Raw genomic sequence first — 21,452 nt, 5'->3', positions numbered from 1 at the left:
ACACACTGTCTGCCTCTGCATGAGCACTGAATCCTGACGGCTTGGATCTCTTCATTCAGCCTGGAGAAGAGAAGGCTGCGTGGAGAACTCATAGCAGCCTTCCAGTACCTGAAGGGGGCCTATAGGGATGCTGGGGAGGGACTCTTCATTAGGGACTGTAGTGACAGGACAAGAGGTAATGGGTTAAAACTTAAACAGGAGGAGTTAGATTGGATATAAGGAAGAAGTTCTTTACTGTAAGGGTGGTGAGGCACTGGAATGGGTTGCCCAGAGAAGTGGTAAATGCTCCATCCCTGGCATGTTCTAGGTCAGGCTGGACAGAGCCTTGGGTGACATGGTTTAGTGTGAGGTGTCCCTGCCCATGGCAGGGGGGTGGAACAGGATGGTCTTCAGGTCCCTTCCAACCCTAACTGTTCTATGATTCTATGATTCTGGCTTGGTCTCAGGAACTATTTGAGAGACCTAAACAAATCAAATAAGTTTAAGTGCTCTCTTTCTTTGCCGTTCTAGCACAGTCTATTAAAAGCTGCATCTCAAGTAACTAGAAGAGAAATGTAACTTTTTTCTATGACGTACAGAGATCACCCACATTTTCCCCTTCAGTTACTTCAAGCATTAAAAAGAAGTGTATAATCCTTAAGGGTGAGAAACAACCAACATGATGCCTACTATTCTTTAAGTAACCAATCTGTCACTAGGTTAGAAAAGAGCTATGTAAAAGAAAAAATAAGAAGTGTGTATGGCATTAACTGGATTATCAAGTAATTAAAGTTCTTCATTTTCAAATGGGCATACTTAAAGCCTTTGCATTTCCAAATTCTAAATGTGAAGCTACAAATGTCAATAATCTCATTTAAATATTTCAATCGATTGATGGAATTATTTTTGGTACGTACAACTAAGGCAGCCATATGTTTAAGAAGCTACTTTATGCTGTGCATTAGTGAGTCAACTTCTAACCAACAGCAGTTACACCCGCCTATATTCTTAATACACATTATTGTTCAGTATGCGTGGTTTTGCTATTTATTAAAAATTGTTTTGACTTTTTCATAATTGATCATCATCAGGTTGTGCATTTTCTTCCTAGTTAAGTATGTTGTGAATCTTAAAGCAGAAGAAAAAAACCATACAAATGTGGCACTGTGGGAATTAGGAAAGTATCCATTAAAGAACCTCTTTTGGTTTCGAGTATCATTTACATGGGCTAAGAAGAGTATAAAGTGCATTATTCTGTTCCATCTCTCGTGCTGACCACACATAGTCCAAGGAAAGTGCAACCTCTTACAATTTGGTCCACAGCTGGAAAAGAAGTCAAACCTTCCTTATTTGCACAGAGCTAAAACAAGAAGAGTCACCCGGTACCCAGTGACTGTCAAACCTATTAACTCGCTGATCACTCACCAGGTCTAAAGAGGTGTTTATGCTCAGCTCTCCTAAAATGAAAGTGGAGGGGAAAACAATCTGTAACTGGCAAGCCAAAAGGTTTTAAACACTGCATTTTAAAAAAAGATACACTTTTAAGCGAAAAAGAAAGTCTTGTCAAAAGAGATTAAGCAAAACCTCCCTGAATGACACTGAGTAAGTGTAAGAGTCCTGCAGCTAGGGTACCCATTCACTCTGAAAGCAAAGGACTATTTTCAGGTTGCAATTGCTATGATCATCAATTTCTGCAGCCCCACAACTGTCCTAAGCTTTCCAAGAATAAAACTGTGCAGGTTTAAAAAGTTCTTTTCCAAAACATGAACCAACTGATAGGCTTCAGAGTGTATCCTGGGAACTAACATGGCTAGACTGATGAGTCCTGATACCTAGAGAATAGCACCAAAAAAGGGGATTTGCACACTACAAACTGCTTTAAGAAGCCTGGATAATAATCAACTCCCAATTAGCTTCAAAGCATGCTGGCCCCAACAAATACATTCAGTACCACTCATCATCAGCAACCCTGTGAAGATGAAATGCAGCAATCATCCACAGCAAGGCACACCTACCAACATCCCTATCACGCTGCTGCTGAAGATATTTATACTGCTTTTTGCTACAAAAAAAAAAGAAAACACACCACGTTTTGGAGAGATTCCAGCTCCATCTTTAGTAGTAATGGCAGAACTTTGTACTAGAGGACTCTTGATTACCCTCAGTACCAAACAATGATACACTCACATTCAGGTATGAATAATTCTATCAGCCTTAGTATTGTGTCTTGATTGGCTGCCTTTTCACAAATGTCCTCTAAATGTAATTTTCCAGTAACGACTCACTGAGGAAAAGCACCTCCTAAAACCACAGGGACATCTAAATCCGAAGTTTTTTGCAAGACAGCAATATGCCTGCTAAAAAGAAACAAAATGGCAAGCACACATGCATGATAGGATTATTTGATTCAATACAATATAAATTAGGTCAGACTCCTCTTCGGAGAATTCTGTGTCAAGAACTAGGTGGTCCACTAAATTTCTATTCATTTGCCTTCAGGCTTGGGGAATTGCAAAGACTCTCAAGAAACTGATGTTCTTTTGCCCACAAGAGTAATCACTATTGGGGGGGGGGGAAATCTCTCAGTGTAACTGCTTCACAATATCTGTAGACCCGAGCAATCTTTGTGATAAGAGCAGCAGCTAATAAATCTTTGCATATATATAACATATACATAGAGATACAGAAAATTCAATACAGAAAAAAACCAGCGTTTTGTGTGCTTAGATATTAAACTACCTATTTTTATTTTTATTTTTTACATTGTCTATATCTTTAAGAAAAATAACAATTTGTTCACTCTCATTAAACCAACAGTAACGGAATGACAGGAGAAGCACTATCCATAGAGAGTGCAAAGGATTACAGGCTAGAAACTGACCTGAGCCTGCTCCCTGGCAGGCCTCTCCTGCTCAGGAACACTGTATTTTTAAAAGCTTACACACAGTTATCATCTGTTCTGATTCTATAAGCAGTTAAAGTCAAGCATCACACCTCCAAGGGCTGTAAGACTGTGTCAACTACTTCATGTATCTGAGAGGAGGACTGAGTCAAAGCAAGATGTGACAACTTAGCCCTTCAGCAGTCCTGTTGCTCGACTGTGGATGGATTTGGTTAGGACACACAGCTGAGGTCTTGGATAGATGCTTCCCCCACATCTGGGGACATGACAGCCTACGGCTGTCCACAGATGGACGACTGGTCATTCCAGGGTATGAGCTTCACTCTAACTCCTCACGAAGCAATATACTGATTAAGAAACAAATGCTGACAGGTCTCTCTGATCTTATTCTGTAAAGTGGCACACATCTTGAAAAAGATCCACCACTGAAAATAGGTTGTGCAGACCCCACCGTAACCAGCAAGGCTCATGCTGGCAGGTTGTGACAGAGCAAGTGTGTGTGTGACTTAAACACTGAAAATAAAGACATGGTGCAGGGCTTTTCACTACAACCCTTTTCACACAGGTTCTTACAGTGCTTGAAAGGAGCTTTCAATTGTTTTAGCAACAAAAAGAATGGAAAGATCCGTATTGCACAGTTAAAGCCAGTGAACAGTGCTCATCACTGTAACACCTGAACGTGTGTTAGAGGGCTGTGTAAGATCAGATACCCAGATGAGGTTGCGCACAGTAACATGGTAGCCTTCCTGTAACTCGCAGCGTTGGGTTGGCTCACTTCTAAGTTGTGACAATTCTGCTGCCTTTAAACAGAAATGGAAGACTGATTCATGGACTAAATCCTTAAACCACAACCATGAAATGCAATTTTACTGCAGCTAGACTGGGCAAAAACCAGTGTTAAGGGCAAAATACAGTTGCAGGCTCTCAATGTGACATGTCAAAGTATGAAAATGAAAATGTTTAAATCTGATTAATTACTTGGTTGAGAATATACGCTTTTCATTCTACTGTATCAAAATACTCCTAATAAAACAGTGCAGCAGATAAAGTCAAGCACCCCCTTACAAAGCCCGGCAAATTTGCAGAACAGCACTTGAGGTTCAGATTAGTAAAATCCTAATGAATATCTACTCTAATACCCATGTAATGCCAAGGAATGCATTTGCAAGTGGTACAGTTATAATTAAAAAGAAAAAAAGAAAGTAAGAAAAAAAAAAAACCACTGGCACAATTGAAGTCCAGACTGTGATTTTAGCATCTAAGAGACTTAAGTGACAACCTGGAAGAACGAAGGTCCTGGTTCAACCCCAAGAAAGGAAGAACTGCAATAAAGATTTCCAACTCTTTCCCAGATGCCTCAATCTCGCACTCTAAGTACCAATATCAAAACACTCAATTTCATCATTTTTTGCCAAACTGTTTTCATATTTTATCTAATGATTGCTTTATCAGAAGTGCCTTCCTCTTCCTGCACACTGTAGGAGGAGCTGGGTGCCCAGTACATACCCCTCAAAGACTTCCTTGGGACTACATATACAAACACTGCTGCTGCACTACACGTTGCAAGGTTTTACACTTCCTTTTGGAAGCCAGCACCTGATATCTTTGCACCTCATCTTCCTATCCATAAGAAGAGGATAGCACTTATTTTGACTTATTTTATCTCACAAATCCACCAGGTAAATAAATGCTTTAAAGGCAGAACTGTAACGATGAAGTCAAAGTAGGCCTGAAGGCAAGCGCTGCTGAAATAATACCAAATAGTATTGGACATATGAGAGACCAAGTAATAAGGTACTTTTATTCCTAAGTAATTGGCTGAGTAAACATATTGTGATCCAGCAACTCTGATGAATTTTGCAAGAATTCTTGGGCAGTGTTTATAAAACCCAAGTCATTACCTTGACTAAACATTGACTTGGACAGTTAACTTTCACCATCGAGACATTGACTAAATATTGACTGGGAAAGTTAATTTGAACTATAAAGTCTAGAAAATCTTGGTCCTCTTTACAAGTATTTGCTATCAATTTTAAATGTAAACACAACTGCAAAAATAGAGGTTCTCCCATCTAGCCAATGTTTAACTGGGCAGCTTGGGTTGTTTATACATCTATGCAGGGGTCTTCCAAAGTGTATTTAACAAACTGTGCCTTGCTCGAAGAACCAAGCAGGCTGGCCACTAGGACAACGTGCTCGTTCTGGTACCTCTACTTTTGAAGCCTTAGTAGCACCTACTTCAAGTCTACATCCTCCACTATTGGTGTCACTTCATCATGTGAGGCCACAGGTCAAAGGACACACACAGGGTCTTTCACCAGCTGAGCTAAAAAAAACCCAACCAACCCAAGAAAAAAGAAAATCAATTTCAATCCTCCTAAGATGAAACCACTGATGTGTGCAGTCACTAAAGTCCCAAAGGTAATACTGCAAGAAAACATGATGGTGTCCTCCATCACTGTGCCCAGACACTGTTAAAAGTACAGCAAAGCCATCTATGAAGTACAGTCCGAGATCAGCATCTGTATCAAAACACACCAAACAATAAATCTGAACTTTCAGACAGATGTGAATAGTGTGTTTTAAATGTGTAACGAAACAAAGTGGTAATAACAAAGGAGCAGGAATTTTACAATTTTTGGAAGGTGTTACATATGCGACTAAAGAAATAAACAACGGCCATGAATCCAGCACTAATTCCACCTACAGTTTCATTTCAAGAGTTTGAAAAGTGCCTTTTAGCTCTGTGCCTTAATTCCTTTTTTAATACATCAGCTGCCTTCAGCACACTCAATGAAAAACAGCTTAAGAGCAAATATAAAAGATATAAATCTCAGATACGAGTGGAAATATCAAACTAACCGGTGAAAACTTGCTCTTCCATTATTTCTGAGTACAGTATTAAGGAACAGATTGATTCTGGCCTTATGGGGGGGTTGAGGGTGGGGAATGAAAGAACAATAAACAATACAGTCATCAGTAGCTTAACACAGCCCTGTGTCTTGCAACGGAAACATACTGTGAAACAGCTTGCGAGATAAGCTTCATCAACGATAAGTAATTTTTATTCCGTTTGAGAGGCTGAAAACAATAAACATGATTAAATGCTTCAGACATGCATTCAGGATTTAGACAAATGGCAAAGAGTTCCAAGGAGTTTGCTTTTAAAAGTACTTTGGGGAAAGACCTAAAAATCAACTTAACCAGTTTGAAATGTACAATAAAACAGAAGTCCATAGGGAAATTAAAAAGTTCCCATTCATCTGCAATCTCTACCACTGTCCAAACCAGACACAAGCTTTGTTATTTACTGCTCGGATGAACAGCGGACCAAGTTCCCACCTCACTACTTTACCATTCATAGAGGCATTTCAAACGTGCCGGTCAGGAATATGAGCTGCCACGGTGTGAAACACCCTGCAAAACCCAAAAGGCAGCGGTGGCCTTGGCTCCCGGAGAGTTTCCACCCCGGTGGAATCACTCAGGCTGCCCTGTTCCAGGCTGGCAGCGGTCCCGTGCGCATCTTCCTACGGACGGCAGCCGAGGAGCGATGCATTTTCAACTTTAACCAATGCAAGGGTCTCTGTTAAGCTGTTCCTAGTGACGCGGTGGCCGTGCACAAACACAAAAAGCACCCAAACCATTCAACTCAACATTAGGTTTTGGTTGGTTGGGGGGGTTATTTCGAAGTAAAGGCGAGCTATGCGAACGCGCAGCATCCCGGAACACAACTCTTCGCTTTACACCCAGTCCCTCCAACACACGCTGCTGCGAAGGAAAAGCCCTGCGGGTTCCGGCGGAGGGGCTGGGGCCGAGCGCCGCGGAGCTCCCGGCTCGGGAGGGCAGGCTCGGCCCCCAGACCTGCCCCCCCCGGCCCCGGCCAGCGGCCCCTCCGCTCCAGGCGCCATTTCCCCGCCGTTCCTCTGCGCGGCGTCTCCCGTCCCTGCTGCACCTTCCCGGGGAAGGCAGCGACGGCGCAGCCGAGCAGCCGGCGGGCCCCGTCGCTGCCCCGGGGGCCGGGCTGCCTCCCTGCACGGCGGCGGGGCCGCCTTCCCTCGCACCGCGTTGCGGGAAGCGGCCGCAGCCGAAGGTGCAACCGGCGCTTGAGCAGCGGCCGGAACCTCTGAAGGCGGAGCGGCTGCACGCCCTGCCCGCGGAGCAGCGCCGGACCCCCGGCACTGCTCGGCTCTCACAGCCGGGGGGGCCCGGCGGTGGCATCGCGGCTGTGGGTCCCGCTCTGATCTCTTGACTCCAGGGGATGGGGCGTCCGGGCGGAGCGGGGCTGCGAGAAGCCGCCTGTGCCCCGCGGAAAGCCGCGCACCCCGCTCCCCCTCCACACCGGCAAGTTCCCGCGACTCGCTGAATTCAGCCCGTTCTTCCCCGGCTCCGGGTGACGGGAGAGACCCGGAGGTAGCGGGGGGAGGACGGGCAACCCAAAACTTCCTCCGGAGAGCAGATGCCTTCCCATACCTGCTGCGGGCTCCCCCTCACTGGAGGGAGCACCCCGGGGCGCTGCCGCCCGCCCCGCAACACCCCCTTAGACCCCGGCCGCCGAAGGGAGAAGGGAGCCGGCGCCCTCACCTGCCCCAGCGAGCCCTCTCCTCCTTGCATTCCTCTGCTCCCCATCGTGGGCGCAGCAGCTGCTGTTATTCCTTAGGATACACATGGCTCGTCCATGCTGGGAGAGCCGCCTCCCCGCATCGCCTGCCCTCTCCGGCCCCCGCCAGTGCGGCGCTGAGGCCAGAGGGAGGGGAAAAAGGGAGGTGTGTGGCGGAGGAAAGCTGCTGATGAGGGGTCGGTCTCCTCCTCCTCGTCGTCCTCCTCCTCCTCCTCTCTCAGGGCTGGGGGTCTCGGCGCCGTTGGTGCGGGTGGGCAGGGAGCAGGGGATGAGGAAGGGGGGCTGGCTGCGCTCTCCCCGCTCCGGGCGGGGCGGAGAGGGACACACGTCTCGCCCGCTCGCCTCCGGGGCAGCCCCGGTGTGAGGGAGCGGGCCCCCCGCCTCAGCACCGCCCGGGCCCCCGAGGGGGGCAGTGTGGCGGTGCCGGTGGAAGGGGCTCCCCTGCGGCGAGGAAAGGCGGACGGTCAGTCAGTGAGGGACGGCCGGCCCCTGCCCACCCGTGAAACCCGGCCATGGTGCCGCCAGCGCGGGCCTCCCCCACACGGCCTCGGTTCGAGCCCCCCCGCCGTCACACGGCTACCGGCGCGGTGTTTTTCTCATGGCTTCTCTCAGTCACCCATGAAAATTTAATGAGGCATTTAGGGCTGTTACCTCCAGAGTCAATGGAGGAAGCGTATTTAGCCTAATGCACTTGCTGCCGAGCCAATAGGTCTACTGCAAGCAGATCAGAAGTCATGGAGAGACTCTCCTTTCAACGCGAAATTCACGACCCATTAAACTTATTCTGTGATAACAGCTTCTTTACAAACGGAGACCTATAGAAAACAGAGGCTGTCATGCACTTCCTGAAAGGATTTACATACAGAAGAGAAGTACACTGGCGAGGTTATTGCTATTTCACTAGTATTATCTCCAATCAAGGCATAAAAGCAGCTCTGCTCTGGCTAACTGAGGTAAATGACTAAAGAAAAGCTTTTTGCAGCTTCCAGACAGATCTGATTCACTCCCTGGGTCTGAGTGGCAGCATCTCCTTCAGCTGACAAGGAAAAAGGCTCAGACCAGTGCAGAGTATCTGATCTGACCATAAATGATGAGTGAGATGTTATGCTGGGCATGCAAATATCTAACTGCTGATGTGCCCCCTTCGGGATGACAGACAAGGAGTGATCGCCAAGATGTTCACAAGGTAGAAAGACAGGTTATTTTACCTCCAACTGACAGGCAGGTGATCTGAACCAAAGTGGCAACATGCTTAACAGGGCAGGGAGCGCCCATTCAAGAGCAGAGGGAAAGGCTGAGCAAACAGATTGATTGGAAGCATGTGCAGAGATCCAATAACATTCTCAAATATTTTCAGTTTCATCTTCCTCAATTATTCTTTCCATAGCACATTATGTATTAAGCATAAAAGATAAAGTCATCTAAATAACCTTTACGATGTAACAAAAGTGCACTCCGAAAGTCATACTGCATTTATAGAAGTAGTTGCTGGAATGGAGGCTTTTACTATAGACCTGTTTTCTTCAGTCCCATTATTAGAGAAATGAAAGGGAGGATTATCAATTGAACCCACTTATTCTAATGTAGGTGAAAAATTAAGTTCTAGTAATAAATTTAATCGCTATTGGTGACAATTCCACTATCTCAGGAAGACAAAGAACTGAAGAAAAAATTAAAGTAACAGAAGTCACCTTTCTATTAGGAAATAACACACAGCATCCTCAAGATGACATGTGACTATGCTTGTCTAGAACTATTACATCCAGTAAGATGTTGGTGATCCTCCGTTCCCAGCAGGCATATGTTTTGCTGGGGAAACAGTAAGTGAACTGCTCTACTCCCTTGCTGATTACCCTTGAAAATGAAGTTGCATTTGCCATGACAGTGGCCACACTCATGTCCTGCAGTTTATGGTAAGGGTGCTAGTGTTGACTAGGAGAAAAGGAACTTTGAGTAAGTGTAAACTCCATTCCATTTCCAAAATGTATTGATGCAAGTCACACTTGCTAACAATATTTGTTAAATATAAAACACTGTTCTAGCTCACAGCCTGTAATATGAATGCAAATGAACTTGTAGTTATACTATTCAATTTCCTACTTTTTTAAACAAAACTATGAAAATAGAACAGACCTGAAGAGAAATATGAACTGCAGCTCTTCATTGTGTTCCTTCATTATGCAGGAGTTGCCATAAGCGATCTGCTCTGGTTTAATGTAATCTTTTTTTTAGGTCATAACTGCAACACGAATTCTCACATGAGAAACATATACATGGTCACAGTTCATCCTCTCTAGTGAAAAACATGACCAAGAAGCAAAGGAGCAAGATATCTGGTTGGATTGTTGGCATGGACTTCTTTTGTCTTTATCTGTAAAACTTACTTAAATTCATCGTTGCTATGTTCTCCTCTCTGATGGTACTACAGCATTACAGATTAAGTGATAAACCTCAACAATTACACAGTAAGAACTGTAGGCCAAAGATGTCATTTCCACTAATACTGACCATTTGGAGGAGCTGAGGATAAGAATCCCAAACAATAGTTCTCTCAACCGTTTTACCAATGTGTTGAACAGTCACCTCTGAAAACAACTGAAGGGGAAGTAGTATCGTCTTCTTAGTTCTTGTTTAGATTTGAGCTAATAGAACAAAAGATCATCAGCTATTTAAGTGTTAAGATATAGGGGTGAATTCAATGTTACAACCAAGAGTGCTGCATAAATTGTCTAAAGAATTGCCTCAAAATAACATTAAATTATTCACTACTAATACCTGCACAGGTGGAGTTCAAGTAATTTGTTATACTACCCGATTTACAATAAGAACTGCAGTGGGTAATAAACCACTGTAATAAGTATCCCACAGAGCAAAAATGTTTATCTGGAAATAGATAATTTGCAGGATAATTATTGACCGTGAATTCACTGATAATTCACAGTCAAGTTTTCTGGCTCCCTAGGAAAAGGGTGCTCACAAAACTTCCCAGTTAATCAGCACCAGCTAACCCAAGTTAGGCACACAACCTAAGAATGGAGCTCATTTGCTTTCAGAGCAGACCCAAATGAGGGCCATTTGCTGAAAGGTGGATCTCCAGAGCTTCCCTTCCTAAAATCTGCTCTGGTGAAGCAAAATTTTAGTGTTCTATTGCCCAAGGAGAAGAAAGTTTTATTTAATCCCCTTGTTTTTTCCAGCTCCAAGCCTCTGTGTTTCTCATGTGAAACGCTAAGACAGCATGCATGCTGTAGAGCTGGTATCACTCTGTGTCAGTGGTAAATCACTAGGCCATAAACCCTGTAAGGTTACTGTCACTGCATGTATGTAACAGCCATTAATATTAATGAGAGCAGGACATTCTCTGGGATGGAAAACAGGTCTTATTTTCATTAAACTAATTCATGTACCGCAAGCTGTGCTGATTATACAGAGCTACCAAACAATATTACAGAGAAACTTTCTTTGAAAGATGTTTGAGAAGGAGCTTTAGGTGCTGCTTTCAAAGAATCTAGAAGTGAAAGATGTTTGTTACACTTTACTTGGTTCAAGTGTGATCAAGAGCATTCAAATACTTGAAAGGAGAATCAGCCATTATTTCTGCTATTAACAGCTCACTAAAATACAGAACAATGTGCAGACCCATCCCTTGCCAAGCGAGCTCTGAAAATGACAGCTTCCTCACAAAACCACTCTTCACATTTACTGATCTATATTGTAGCCCACAGCAGGATCATCTTGATCACTCTGGAGATACTCTACGGGAATAGTTCCTCACACAATAGTGATTTCAGTTTAATAAGTTCCTCTAAGGCAATTAGGCACTGACTGAATATAATACCTGCTGCATTATCGGTAGCTATGGTAGCCCCTCTCTTACCATTGTAGCCACACTGTTAGCTCCTTGGCCATTCAGCAGAAGAATTAATCATGATTTAGTATTCATCTTCTGTTTTCTCAAATGGAAAGAAAGCTAGCTCTCTCATTCCACTAAAGATATTAGGGATATTTTCTTAAAGACATCTACTCAGCTAATAGGTGACTGAACAAAGTACGTTGCTGAACACTACTTTTAACCATCAAAAAGGTCTATGTAGAAAAATTGTGGTGATCCTTCATGGAAAATGAGAGGCCGCTCTATCTGCTGCCAGTGACACAGCAGGAAGAGGTAATGATGATTCTTGACCACACAGTGTGATCTGATAAAACGTATTACCCTGCAAAGTCACTGATGTCTTTTAAAAGCCAACACATGGAAACACTAAAAATGAAGTGAAGTCTTAGAAAGTTCCAGAGACTCATCACTGGTTTCTAAATATGGAGCTTCTACTGTATTATGGCTTGGTCACAAAAGGAACTCTTCCTTCCACACATCTCAACAAAGATTGCATGATTACACATGCAAAAAGGATTCAGGAGCTTGGTTCAAATCCACCACTGACTAGGTGTGTGACCCTGGATAAGTCAATCTGTACTTTTTTATGTCCGTATTTACCACACCTATTTCACGGGCCTACTATGAGGCTTTCTCCACTAATACTTGGAAAGACCACAGACACAAGCAAGGACATACATAAACACTAACCACTGTTATACATGTGACCATTCATTCTATATTGAGTTCCAGGAGGAAAAACAGAAACAGGATCTTATTGTGGTATCTGCTAGCTCCTGTAATTCTCCATCACATATTCAAAACACTACTGAACTAACCCTAATGCAGACCCTTTCCTCAACTGCAAATGAACAGCTCCAACATACACTCTAAGACTATTGCTCTTAAATCAATCTCCTCAAGTAGATGGCAGCAAGTTGTTGCTCGTCTTGCCAAATAATGTAATTTGCCAAAGCACTGGAGATTATGAACCACATTATTTCCCATGAAAGAGCCTGTGATTCTCCAAGTGCAGCATCTAACTTCCTCACAAATCCCAACTTCATAGTTCAAATCCTTTTTGGCAAGGTGCATTTCCCTTCACAGCCAATTAACTACAAACTAATTTAGAGTGGGTTTGCTTTGGCAAACACAAGCGTCAGGTTCCAACAGAGAACTGTTGCTAAAAGCGTGATATATATATGCACACATTCCAAGTTCTGTTGTTCTCTCACAGCCTCCCAGACATCACTGATGATCCACACAGACACCTATGAACTGAATAGGCTGCTTTCTAGGAAAAGTTCATGGATGAAGAAAATCTTCAATGTCCCTTATATACTGAAAGCCTTCATGTTCTGTATTACCTTGGAAAGCTTAAACACAAGTAAATTCACAGCAAAGGCTATCTGCTATGGAAAATATATATCTACTATGGAAAATACAGAAGATCTGCTTTATAGATAATTCTGAAATTTGGCTTTATTCTGAGTTAGAGAGTAAAAGGGGGCTTGAAAATTTTAAACTCTCTACTTCTGCAAGAAGAAAGCTTATTGCAGCTTGTTCTTAAGATGTAGTCTGCTTTAACAAGCAGCCAACACTGACCTGGACAATACTGCAGCTTCTTTTTTCTAAGTATATATTTATCACTGTTATTTCTTCGTTTTCAGATGTTAGCTTTAAGATCCAAAACTTCATACTCAGGGGTTCCTAAAGACCTTGCCTGTTGCCGTATTCTGCAATTCTGACAGCAAAAGATCCACTTGCCATTGTAAAAGTCATTTTTGATAAAAACAGACAGACAAACATGATATTTAGGACTGCATTCCCCCCAGTTTCTGCCTAAATAACAGGTATTCAGAAGACAGCAATTGTATGGAGTGAACGTCCTCAACAAGTAAGGTTGTTTTCCATTTCCTCTTATGTCACATTACATTTTCCTCTTTATATTTTCCTTTAAATATTTAGACAGACCAGAGAGTTTTAAATGTGTCATTGACAGAAATAAATCTTTAAGCAGTCATTCTACCTTGGGTTCAGCTCTTGTCAGATCTGATAAGTTAAATATCAGTGGATCTGGTCAGTAATTGGATGGAAGGCCTCTGAGGAAAACTCAAGTGCTGAAGTAAGTGGCACTAGTTACTCAGTAGGTGTTTTTCTTAGCCTCAGACTCATCCTGAAAAATGCCCTCAGCATGGTATTATGAGCACTAGCTGAACAAGGCATTTTCAAGTAACATATAATGTGTTATTTCTGTTAGGCACTAGGAAAGATTCTGAACGCTTTCCTCTGAAACTCGCTTAGCCCACTTTCAAGTTAGTTGAGCCCACTGGTACCTAAAACTATCTTTTATAGTATGAAATCAATTTTTAATCATTTTCCTTTTAATTATAATACATTTTTAACAGCTACTGTTTAAATAGTAACTTGTACATGTCTTTGCCTTCACTGCCTACATTCCTGACCTTTCCTTTCATCCCCTTGCTATGTTTCTGAGTGGTCAGCCTCTCAGTCTTGTTTGTGTGTACCAAAGCACAGATGTTTCCTTCTGCCATTTCAGAACCCACATCAGTATTTCCAAACCTAGATATAATCCTGCTTCAAAAGCTGCTGATACTGACTCTTTTACCACTGCTTCTTCACAATGGAAGTGGAACTGACAATGATGGGACCAACCCCAAAGCTCATCCACCCTTCAGGCTGTGGAGTACACTGTCTCTAAGGATTGATGAATTATGTAAGGCTGCTTCATAGAATCATAGAATAGTTAGGGTTGGAAAGGACCTTAAGATCATCCAGTTCCAACCCCCCTGCCATAGCCAGGGACACCTCACACTAAACCATGTCACCCAAGGCTCTGTCCAACCTGGCCTTGAACACTGCCAGGGATGGAGCACTCACAACCTCCCTGGGCAACCCATTCCAGTGTCTCACCACCCTTACAGTAAAGAACTTCCTCCTTAGATCCAATCTAAACTTCCCCTGTTTAAGTTTTAACCCATTACCCCTTGTCCTGTCACTACAGTCCCTGACGAAGAGTCCCTCCCCAGCATCCCTATAGGCCCCTTTCAGGTACTGGAAGACTGCTATGAGGTCTCCACGCAGCCTTCTCTTCTCCAGGCTGAACAGCCCCAACTTCCTCAGCCTGTCTTCATACGGGAGGTGCTCCAGTCCCCTGATCATCTTCGTGGCCTCCTCTGGACTTGTTCCAGCAGTTCCATGTCCTTCTTATGTTGAGGATACCAGAACTGCACACAATGCTCCAGGTGAGGTGTCACAAGAGCAGAGTAGAGGGGCATGCTTCACATGCTTATGAACTCAAGACCTCATCTGTGTGGCTCAACACTAAAAAACTGCCAGGACAAACACTTGCAGTTCAAATCCAAGATCTCTGCACTTCTGGGACCTCTTCAAAACACCATGAAGTTAACACACAGGTAAGACCAGCTCTTGGGATGTCCGTTTTCTCTTTGTCCAGCAGGAAGGCTGGACCCTGAGGCTCCCAATCTCCACACACTTCTGCACAGTGAAGGTTTAGAGACACAAGCCTAGATACCTCAGCTCTAGGCAGCACACCAGAGTTCATCCAAACATATTTGCCTAAGCTAGTATTTCTGTAGTACATTTCAAAACATGACAGATCATTACTTTATGACGTTTGGTATTCATATTTTTTCTTTTTAAGCTTTCCAGGCAGAAATGTAATTTGCAAGTGCCACCATAGCAACTCAATGCAACAATATAAATCTTCAAATTACAATTTAAATGAAGGATGTTTGAAGTCTTCTTATTTTGAAATAAATTTATAGATGTCAGCTAGATCAGGGCTTCATTTCTAAAGGGGTTTTGCTGATTATCTAAAAAGACAATCCTTCAATTGGAAGAGATTATAACATTAGCCTGAGACAAAACACAGAGATTTAACAAAACATCTCAAATACATACTATTTATTTATATTAGAACACTACTCAATGCTACATTAGAAGTTCTTAAATGTCTATGTCACTTTTTATTCCTGGCCTTCTTATTCGCATTTTATAACAAATTAAGACAGAATCAAGACAAACAGAACAGGTTTTGGGATCCTCATCCACTGCCACAAAACCAGGATAATTTCAAAGTTTGTTAACAAAAGGGATGTTTGAAAGACTGAAGGTTGTCATATGCTTAAGGCTCAGTTTGAGACTCTGCAGCATACATGTAGAGGAGATGACAGGTTTTCAGACATGTGGTTCCTCGGGCTAAGGTGGTATTTCTCCAAATCGGGATAACACTCAACAAATCAGAGAATACAGTGGCACCCCTTCAACCCTACATGAGGACCAAGTTCCAGTTCTGGATGCTAAGCATGCACTATTGCCCAGAAGCATCAGTATCCAGAGAGGAAGTTACGTGGAATCAAGGTTACGTACAGAACAAGAAGAAATCCAAGTGATTGATGAGCTGAATAACCCATTCCTTTCTGAGTCCTTCATTTCTCATGAACTTCTGCATAAGTGTATCTCCATTTACAATGAAGTTTGTTTTCTCAACATAAATATAACAAGAACAAGAACACCAAGATGTTTGTCAGCTTTCAGAGTAGGGAAAAATCCATGCTGTTTAAATAAGCAAGGCTTTTGAACATGAAAGCATGCTCACTCTGGATTTCAGATACGTCACAGCCATGGTCTTCAGCAAGGAACAAAATCCAAATTTGATTAAATAGATAATGGTTTACAAAACATCTATGGCTGAATAGTTACCTTCTGTTGAAACGTAAATTGGGGCTGACAAATGTTAGCAAATGATACAGCTCAGGATCAGCGATAAGCAAGACTAGATCCATCTGGCCTGTTGAGGAAGAAAGAGCGCTGTAAAAGTCACGCTATAAGACTATGACCAGGAACACGCAAGGACTCATGCTGGATGAGAAAATGGAAAAATGCAGCTTCCTAAGCCTCATGCCCTTATGTTAACTTCAGATCTGTATTAACAAATGCTCCAATCCTACATATCACTGTCGTATTTGTGCTTGGTACCTAATCTGTGAAGACATTGAGCATGACTTGGATTACAGAAAGGAGAGTTCATAGGAAAATCTACTAAAATTAAACAGTACCAGCAAATGAAACTACAAGTTGCTAGCATTTGTATCCAGGTAGCCATAAATCCACCTTCCCACTTTTCCTATGCTGTTAACATCTTCTTTTTCTAATCCATGAGGGTTTTCAGTGTCTGACACACCTACTCTCTGCTTTGCCTCTAACAGAGTCTGGAAACTGAATCCCTTTCTCTACAGAACACTAATTTGCTACACCTTCACAAGATGATTTTCCATTGAGCTCAGAAAGCATGGATTTTGTATGCGTTTTGATGAGCCATCAACTATTTTAGATACTATTCAAGCTCACCAACAGATTTCAAAATGAAACAAAATCTACCTCTCATCACATGCACAACAGGATATAACAGATGTCACAGAGAAACCAAGTAATAGCAGTTTTCATGGTTGAATTCAACAATTACCTTCGTGCTCCACTCTGTGGACTCTGCCATAAAGCCCAATAAGCATGAAAGAGACACCTACCCCAGGAGCCCAGTGTAAACTTCCATAAACAAAATCTAGGAAGGCACAAACCAGAAAAACATCCAAATACACATCTTTTACACTAAAACCCACCCAAGAGTTAGCTTATATCTAATCTTGAATACACTATCTCTCGGAGCAAAGAAGGATGTACACTATTGGAGAAAGAACAAAACTGATGTCTCTTCTGGGATGAACAAAGAATATTATGCCCATATTTACAACATAATTTCACTCTCATTGGTATTATTTGCTGGCAGGAAAGGTATCCTGTTGGCAATTCCATCACTGACCACTTGCAGCCAGTATGAACATGCTGCAACCCCCCTCCTACTAAACAGCAGCATTTGGCAGCTCCTTCCAAAACCCTCTCTAGATGAAAAGCCCAATGAAGATCCTTTTCTTCGGCTCATTGCACAGGAGTTGTACATGGGTTTTCTGTCCCTGTGTAATTTTCCCCTGCAATGTGTGCTCAAGGTTAAAATGCTGTCCTTTCTCCTTGGTGATATCTGTCACTGAACTACCAAAGTATACACGTTAGAGAGCTTGCCAAGTGGATAGCCGAGCGATGCAAAGATAGGCTTGTGATGCACATTGTGACCTTAGCGCATTCCCTATAAACATCTAAAAAATGGGAAGGAAAAGAGCCTCTTCTCTTTTCCATTTGGGGGGAGGAGGGCATTAAGTGTCTCTTTGGGTACAATTGCCTTCACATTTATTGTAATTATTATTGCAATTATTATAGCCCCTAGAGGCTTCAGCTGAGACCAGAATCCCTTTATGATGAACAGTGTAAGACCTAAAGCAAGCGAAAAGCCTTATCTCAAAAATGCATAAACTAAAACACAGCTAAAAGGCTAGGAAGAAAACATCCTCATCCCTGTTTACGTAATAAGGAAAAGAGGCATAGTGAGCTTTTCGCCAAAATCCCAGTGAAATCTGTGGCAAAGCCAGGAGGGAGGATCCGGGTGCCTGCCAACTGCTAGTCTGACACCTTCACTTCGGAACAACATCTATGACACAGACCTCATCTTCCAGGGACTGCAGCTCTTCCACATCACGCATGGCCTTTGAAGAGACCTTGTAGACTGGTAAACCAACATTTACAAAGCTCCCTGTGTACACAGGCCTGTCTGGGATAACGGCAGTGTGTTAGCTTCCCTGGATTTGCCACAAAACAAGCACAGAGAAGAAAACCACAAGCTTTGGACACTACAAATAGAAACTGTAGGATATGTTCAGGCCATACATCCGGCATGACCTCTAACTCCTCTATTCTGTCTGGTCTACATACCCAGCTGAGGGTGTCCATTTTACTATCTATTTACCTGGCCTAGTGTTTGAATGCTCATTGTGATTTAACCACCGCCATACAAAAGAGCATTAAAGCTCAAACCTGACTTGGAGCATGGTTTAACTACAGTCATGTGCGAAATATCTCATTTTAGTTAAAAAGCAGTAGGATTAAATGCTATTAAAAGCTCCCAATGATGTAATAAAGACAACTAAAAAAAAACCAAAACCAAGGGAAGTGGGCAAGAAGCAATCACCTTTCTGTCTAGAAACAGTAAAATAATGACAGTCTGATTGTTCTTAGGGTCACCAAGGCCAAAATGGGCAGAATGACCTTCATTAAGTCATACTTTGTACTTTTGCTAGGGGACTGTTGCATCTGCTCCTTTCAATTTGGCTTGTTTGAGTAACAAAGCTCCCAGCGATCATCTAAACCTCATTTGAAGCACCTGTGAACAATTCATTATATTAATATAACAGCAGGGGAGGAGTACAGATACTAATAAATAGGTTGTTGAGCAGCTTCTGCTGCCAAGGTTGCTTTACCCAGCAAGGAAATGTCCCCTCCACCCAAAAGCTGATGCACTGCGCTGAGACGCTGGGATTTGTTGTACCACAACCTGTCAGAACACACATCTGGCAGTAAAGAAGCATGTAAACTGATTTTTTCCCCTTTCAAAACAGTTGATAAACTTGTGTCTAATACTTCTGAGAGACTCCAGTGCGATTTGAAACAGTTTGTTCTCAGCTACCATAGAACAAATGTTCTCCAGCTAAAGGTGGCTATGAAAGGCATTTGGTAACGATTTGCACCAGCTGGGCTTCTCATTACTTCAAATAGATTTGTGTAAATCAGCACATAAAAATAAACAAGTGGTCAATGCCTTTCACTGCAGTTGGACGTGGTGTAGTAGTAGAAAACATCTGAACTTCTGTATTTTTCTCGCATTCTGCAGTTTCAGAAAATAGATTTATTTTTTAATAGAAGCAAAAAAGAGTTTTGCTGTTAACATCTATTTAGTCTGGTTTCATTTAGTCACATTTTGCAAATGTCACTGAAAAGCAAAGGTCAGCTGGAAAAAAAACCCAGTATGCTATGGATCAGTACAATTACAGAATGCAGAGTAGCATGAGGTTATAGAATCAGCTTAGGAGGAAAGCATATCTGCAGTATTGGGTATATGTGTGGTAAATTCCTGCTCATGGACCAGCATAGCTATTACCTTAACAACAGCAGAAAAAAAGATACTGTTTATGATACCATACTATACTATATTTTTTCCAAAGAAACAGAGGAGAATGTCATGTTTTCAGTTCATTGACTCTTTTATATATATATATATATATATATATGGGTATTTTTCAAGCAGCCTTGGTTTTGAAAACCAGCTTGCAGGCCAGAGCATCCCAATTGTGCTCTTGCTGCAGTAATTTTTCCTTCCATTGCACAAAGGGACCATAGGAAATTATAACCAAAGTCCCTATAGGAGATGTAGGCTGTATTCCTCACTCTACAAAAGACTCGGGGAAAATACAGTAAAGCCTAACTTTAAAAAGTGTTTAATGTTATCTAAATCAGTATGCATTAAGCCTAAAAATCTTTACAGCTCTCTCTCTTGTACTGTCTTCTGTCTCTTATCATTCTGCTGTGAATCGCAGTATTTCCAGTCTATACTATACACACTATAAGCTTTGATGAGTTAGTGCTGGTAAAGCACACTGAGAAACTTAAAAGGACCATGCAGTTAATAATTACAACGTATCTTGCCCTTCCAGATTTGGTTGACAGTTTTAAACAATTATTATTCTGGAAGGCACACAAAATCCATACAGAAGTGTCTCAAGACAGTTGAACCGGAATAGACATTGCCCCATTTTCATCCCTTCATATAAAGAATAAAAAATTAGAAAAGGAAGGATATTACATATATCAACAGCCAGGAGGGAGACCATTTTAAACAGAGAAGTGAACACAATCAATATCATTTTCTATCAGTATAACAGAGTAAACAGCGTAATTCTCCTAACATCGCAACGTCCCATTTTCTACCTCACTGTAGACATGGGTTAAAGATTATTTCTTTCAGCCAATTTTCTCTTTTTGCTCTGCAAATAGATTTGTTGGTTTTTCAACATCCAATTAAATATGGACAGAAAAGTCATAAAGGTTTCCCCCTTTATGTTTTTGACTTCTGATGAATTCTTTTCAACTTAGAAGCCATAAAGTAACCAAAATCTACTATTGTCTCTATGCTGGAATTGATTTAGCAAAAATTGGTAATTGAATCACTGCTTCTGGGTATCAAACATAAACATTTACACACCCACTGTGAAATCCTCTCCAGCAACATGAAATTGAATAATAGAAAAAACTGCTCTTATTTAAAAAAAGATCATTTTTATCCTTTTTGTAGAAGAAGCCATCATTTAAAACCTTTCTTTGAGCCAAAAAGAATCACATGACAATAGCAGGTTGAGGGATTTTCAGTAATTGTATCTTTCACATCTATCTTCTGCAGAGATAGCTATGAAATAAATACTGCGTGTAAGCAAGTATAAAAATGTACTTGAGGTACTTCTGTTAGATAGAATCTCATCCCCTTGAAATTGCCTTTCACATGAAAGATGCCCAACGACAACCAGCAGTTTAACTAGCTAGGAATATATACAGTCAGCTACCACTCAGCCTTAAACTGTTATCTGATTTGTCCCATAAAGCAGAATATATGAGGTACATGATAGAGCATGGGGATAATGTACAATAAACATAACTTACACTGCAGGAAAATGAGTTCCTATTGGATCACCTGACAACAAAATCAACTGTGTCAGAATTTGCCCAATCTGATCAAACTGTTTTCTTGTTCATACTCCTTTTTCCCAGCAACATAATTAAAACCAGACCTCTTAGAAAGATACTTCTGTGCTAGCTTTTAATTTACTTATTCTAGCAAAGCCTGCCAGAGTTTTTTGCCCTGTTTAGAAAACACAATTTGCATTACTTGCTGCAGTGGTAAGGAAGTACAATCACACCATCCTTTGCTCCGCCCTTCCTTCTGGGTCTTTACAGATCACCATTGTCTTTTAAGGTTTCTCCTCAGGACAAGAGAAGCTATGGTTCATAAAGAATGGAATGCATTTAAAAGACTTCCAAAAGTGTTAAGAGCTATCAAGATTTCTGAATAACAGCTCACTAAACACATTTACCTTTTAACTGGGATT

At 42.0% G+C, this 21,452-nt stretch overlaps 1 protein-coding gene across 10 annotated transcripts in view; it reads right to left on the bottom strand.

The window, feature by feature from the left end:
• The window catches only part of DAB1 (DAB adaptor protein 1), a 484,717-nt gene that overhangs the window by 167,498 nt on the left and 295,767 nt on the right, over window positions 1-21,452 (bottom strand). For 3 of the 10 annotated variants that reach the window (XM_065673256.1, XM_065673264.1, XM_065673257.1), the window contains exon 1: window positions 7,463-8,009. The exons of 4 other annotated variants lie outside the window; for them this stretch is intronic. In XM_065673256.1, the coding sequence (XP_065529328.1) occupies window positions 7,463-7,547 (85 nt within the window). In that variant the 5' untranslated portion in view covers window positions 7,548-8,009. Of the gene's footprint in view, window positions 1-7,462; window positions 8,010-21,452 lie in introns of those variants that run through there. 3 more of the 10 variants (XM_065673266.1, XM_065673265.1, XM_065673258.1) reach the window with 1 other exon arrangement.

This window comes from Lathamus discolor, chromosome 3 (genome assembly GCF_037157495.1).
Source record: "Lathamus discolor isolate bLatDis1 chromosome 3, bLatDis1.hap1, whole genome shotgun sequence".
Taxonomy (NCBI): Eukaryota; Metazoa; Chordata; class Aves; order Psittaciformes; family Psittacidae; genus Lathamus; species Lathamus discolor.
Note: the sequence above shows the minus strand (reverse complement) of the source record. Positions and strands in the feature narration are given on the sequence as shown.